This window comes from Takifugu flavidus, chromosome 5 (assembly GCF_003711565.1).
Source record: "Takifugu flavidus isolate HTHZ2018 chromosome 5, ASM371156v2, whole genome shotgun sequence".
Classification (NCBI taxonomy): Eukaryota; Metazoa; Chordata; class Actinopteri; order Tetraodontiformes; family Tetraodontidae; genus Takifugu; species Takifugu flavidus.
Window position 1 is genome coordinate 12,238,086 of NC_079524.1, and position 4,553 is coordinate 12,242,638.

Genomic DNA, 4,553 nt, shown 5'->3' on the forward strand with positions numbered 1-4,553 from the left:
ATGTCTTTGAATTCCGATCAAATCTCTCACGGTGATGATGATCCGTCAGGCTTCGAGGAGCGAGCAGAGGTCACGGAGCTCTTCCTGACCGACTTTCAGATGAGGCTCCTGTGGGGGAGCAGAGGGGCCGAGGAGAACCAGGCTCTGCGGTATGGCAAATTCGACCAGGTGTTGACCGCCTTATCCAACAAGCTGGAGCCGCCTGTCAGAGCGGGCTGAGGTCACTGCGGATATCCAGCAAACACGTTTTAATCCCTCAGGACTGTGGGACTGGGAGCAGTTCCTGTTGGGAGAATGGTCCGGTTTATCTTTAGAAGAAAGACATGACTGCAATATGAAGGATCTGACTGTGACTGACCTCCTCCGTACTCGATTTAGGTCAAAACAGGCAAGATTTTACTGTGATTCTGAGTAAAAAGTAGCTGTAGCCGTTTATCCTGCAGGACAACAGATTTCTTCCTGTCCAGGAAACCTGAGATGTGTTCTCCGCACAATAGCTGGAGAATCGAGGCCGCGCCTCGGCCTCCTTACTTGTGTAACTTAATATTTCTGCCTGCCTGAAGGCTGGACCTTCCTCCATTCTGCACCAGTTGGTCAAATCTGCCACCCAGTGAGATAGCAACATTCCTATAGGTCAGAACCATACTGCATTTATACCTTTGACACTTCGAAGGTGGTATTTAAAGTAATTACAGCGGCTGTAGTCGCAGTTCCGCCTACTTCCTGATCTTTACTCTTCCTGAACTAAATCATGTAATCATGTGAAGGGTCACATCACTGTGTGAGTGAACTGAAGGTTACCTGACCCTGGAGGTGAGGCCGCAAGGTACCCTTTATTCTTTACATAATACCATATTTAATGTCTAATATTTATCCAAAATGTGAAATGTAATTCTGTTTACCTCAACAGCAAGTGTTTTCTGATTAAACTGATTTATCTTTCAGCCTCAGAATCTTGTTTCTTTTTACCCCCCCCCCCCCCAGAATTCACATTTTACTGCAAAATTAGACGGGAAATTGAGACGTTTCACCTTTTTATTATTTTGTAAGAATTAATAAAATGTACAAAAAGACAACAAATACAACAAACAATATATTATCTGAGCCTGGTTGTGTGGTTCGTTCTCCCTCTGTGTTCGGGTGAAGAGAGTCAGTGTTCAGAGTGAGAGAGCAGCTTTTCCCATACGGACGCACAGAGGAGGGATGTTTCCTAACGGGAAGGAAAGGGGCGCGGAAGGGCTTGCCAGATATATAAGATGAAAATAACAATAAAATAAACAAGAGGAACAGCTGACTGAGGATGTGGTGTAGCACAACAGGCTGCCAGCGCTTGGTGGAGGGACCATAAATCTCCTTGCTCGGACAAGAACCTTTACCAACAGGAGGGGGCACTGGTGCTGCTCTATTTACCAGGCGGGGGCCGTGTTTGCCAGTCTTCTCATTCGCCTGTGGAGTAACAAGATGTGTGTCACTGTCACTGAACAGGTCTACCATATTACATTTTCAGGTGTCATTTTGCCACATTTATGTTGTTGCTTTTTTTGTTTTTTTTAAATAAACTTGTGCTTCAATGGGTCTACAACATCATAAATCCAGACATCCTCCACACCTTGTGTTTCTGTCCTGATCCCTGATCTTCTTCTCCATTTCAGCATCTGTCAAGGTCTCCAGCAGGGGGCACCACTGGTCAGCGTCTCCTGTGTTTCTGATGGCGATCTCCACAGTGGGCAGTGGGTTCTCACTGTAAACAGGAGCCAAACTCAAGTTAGTGTGTGTGAGGAACCAGGCTGCAAAATACATAGTCATGGTTTTACTCAAATCTGCGAAAGCAGTACCTGAAGGCGTACGTCCTCTGGTGCCAACTCAGCTGACCACGGATGCTGTAGGCAATGGTTGTGACGAACTCTCCGCCTAGCCCAAGCTCAGAGCAAAGCTTTAGAGCAAACTTCTCTGGAGAGTTTTCCCTCTCCGACATGTCCCACTCAAATTGGTCCACCAGAGAGATGTTCCCAACATGGATATTCAACTGGAAACCACAACATGATAAATGACTCTCCATCACTGCTGAGCATTGTGTGTGAAGAGTCTTGAAGGAGAGCCTGGCAGCATGGTGTCTTACCTTGATAATGACCCTCTGGTCTGCCTGGTCCTCCAGGATGCTGTCTGTTGGATAAGACTCAATCTGCTGGCGAATGGCGGAGGCAATAGCGGGAACAAAGGCCAGTGGGTTAAGATCCAGGTCGTCACAAAGGATCTCAGCGAACATCTCAGGTGTCATCAGCTTCTCTGTAAAAGCATTGAATGATTACACTTTTCTAATTCCACAAACTCTGACATCAAACTTTCTAGCACCGAGGTCAAAGTGACGGCAGGCCACTACCGTTCATATTCCAGGTGAAAGCGTCCCTCAGCTTCTGTCCCTCAATCTCCATGTCCAAGCGTATTGGAACCAGAACTTCGGATTGAGATGCATTTTCGTGGATCACAGCTGGATCATGGTCATCAAAACTGGGCAAGACAAACAGTGTTGGACTCATTAAATTAGCATCGTTATCTCCATAACTGTCGATGTTACGGTAGGACTGATGCTTTAGCCATCATTGATTCCTGTCATGATACACGCGTTCAATACCAAAATGAACATTCAACCGTGCAACCAGTTATGCTTGGAATGTAGTCAGCAAGAAATGCCATCTTAGTTTTACTTCTACTGGGTCATCAGCGGTGAGGAATACAGCTTATCTTTATTTCCTATAGATGTCTTTTTTGGTTTGGTTTTTTATTGTGCAACTGTACTCACTGTACATGAAGTCAATAAATCGCGCGAGTGAAGACTGACTCAGGAGCCAGTGCAGGTTCTGGCTTACCACAGTGGGAAAGTCCTCTTTTTGTCACGGCCCAGTCGGCTGCGGTTGATGGTGGTGGAACACGGCACAGCGTCCAGGTGGTGAGAGCTGTTGGGGAGTGTTGGAACCCACTGACTGTTCCGCTTTGCTTTTTGTTCCCTTGGAGAAAGAGAAAGGGGCTGGCATTTAAAAATATCTTTAAAACGCTTTGATGGTCACAATCTCATTAAATCCCCATTTCTGTCATGGCTCATCTCATGAAAGAACTGTTAAATCAAATGTGCGCTTCTCAAAGAAGCTATAAATCCAAAGAACATGAAAGCAGACCATACCTGAGGTAGGCGGGGGGCTCGGTGCTGATGGAGACAGCTTTGTACTTCTCATCGTTTCCTTCTAGAATCTCCTCAACTTCTGAAGCCTTCAGGAGGGTTACACTAGTTGCAAGCTGGGTATAGCCATGATCTGAACCACACCGACAGCACATATCAATAAACATCACTTTCCACTCTTTAATGCAGGCAGAAACACTTGAATGCGAGACTTTATTGCAGCAAATGTAAATTAGCCTACAGCGCTCTCTACTGACCGTGTGATGACTCCACTATTTTCTTCCTTTCTTCTACTGATGCCAGTTTTCTCCATAATGATGGATATCTTTTATACAGTGAGCCTCTGAACATCCGAAGGTAGTTTCCCACCTGAACAAAACCAGAGTTACAAGTCCGATATAAGTCAGGAGTTACTAATTGCCACTAAAACTTTACAATTTGTTATATGTACCAAATTTCTTGTCTTGTAAAATTGACTGTTTCCTAGCATTGATGACAAAATTCGTTAAAATAACTGCCAGATTAATCAAGAATAACAAAATAAAGCCACGTGAAAATACTTGTCACTATTACACACCCTTATATTTACATGGATTTTCAGATTAAACTTAGAGTTTATTTTTACATTTATATATAACCATCCTTTATTTTAGCGAATTTATTTGCCCGATAATTGAGCGAGCTAGTTGTTTAGCCTTAGCTGATGCTAGCGAAGAAATAGATACATACTTCTACATAAGGCGATGTATTTTGTGCCAAAGTTGATCTAATAACAGATAATTAACTGGTCAAATATGAATAATTTCTAGGATACTCACGGTAACATTAACAATTAATCAACAATAAATGAATGAACCTTCTTGCGCTATATTCCATCTCTGCTAGCATAGCAGTTAGCTGCTAGCGGACTATTGTCCGGTTAAATTATACATTTCTTTCACGGAACCAATATATTGAAAACAATCGTCTGTTAAGACGTTAAAAACTGACCTCGGAACCGATCATATAAAAGTCCCCGCCATCCTCAAGCTGAAATTTCACCGGTTTTTGTCCAAACGTCTTGCTCAGCGCCATACTGAAAAGCAATAACAAAGCTATGTGCGACTGCGCATGCGCCAAAGAAAACGACGTCCTGTCCCTCAGAGATGACGTTGCATTCTCCCTTCAATCGCTTCCGCATCATAACTGACTGTAAACAAATATTAAAGTCCGTTAAATCCAATTTATAAAACTATTTTGTATGAAGTCTTGGTTTATCTCGCAGGTGATTTGAATGGTTTGAAAATGCAGTTAGAATGCAGTTTCACAATTTATTCGAGCTGCCCTCGTGCAGAAAACTGCCTTCGGAGCTTTTAACAATTCTACAAAAACCAAGACA

General features: G+C 43.5%; 2 protein-coding genes across 4 annotated transcripts in view; one reads left to right on the plus strand and one right to left on the minus strand.

The window, feature by feature from the left end:
• The window catches only part of LOC130526275 (SH2 domain-containing protein 3C-like), a 35,125-nt gene extending 34,172 nt beyond the window's left edge, over positions 1 to 953 (plus strand). For both annotated transcript variants that reach the window (XM_057033801.1, XM_057033802.1), the window contains one exon: positions 50 to 953. In XM_057033801.1, coding sequence (XP_056889781.1) covers positions 50 to 219 — 170 coding nt within the window. In that variant the 3' untranslated portion in view covers positions 220 to 953. The remainder of the gene's footprint in view (positions 1 to 49) is intronic.
• A 64-nt stretch (positions 954 to 1,017) lies between these two features.
• smarcb1a (SWI/SNF related, matrix associated, actin dependent regulator of chromatin, subfamily b, member 1a) lies at positions 1,018 to 4,322 on the minus strand. 2 transcript variants are annotated; one of them, XM_057033819.1, is made up of 10 exons: positions 4,166 to 4,265; positions 3,627 to 3,658; positions 3,433 to 3,544; positions 3,179 to 3,308; positions 2,868 to 3,005; positions 2,381 to 2,508; positions 2,120 to 2,286; positions 1,836 to 2,026; positions 1,610 to 1,741; positions 1,018 to 1,446 (listed from the first exon to the last, which is right to left on the minus strand). In XM_057033819.1, exons 3-10 carry the CDS (start codon positions 3,524 to 3,526, stop codon positions 1,407 to 1,409), a joined length of 1,020 nt encoding a protein of 339 aa, XP_056889799.1. In that variant the 5' UTR covers positions 3,527 to 3,544; positions 3,627 to 3,658; positions 4,166 to 4,265; the 3' UTR covers positions 1,018 to 1,406. The 2 variants fall into 2 exon arrangements, with proteins under 2 accessions (XP_056889799.1, XP_056889798.1); XM_057033818.1 differs by lacking the exon at positions 3,627 to 3,658 and having other exon boundaries at positions 4,166 to 4,322.
• Between the last annotated feature and the right edge of the window lie 231 nt (positions 4,323 to 4,553).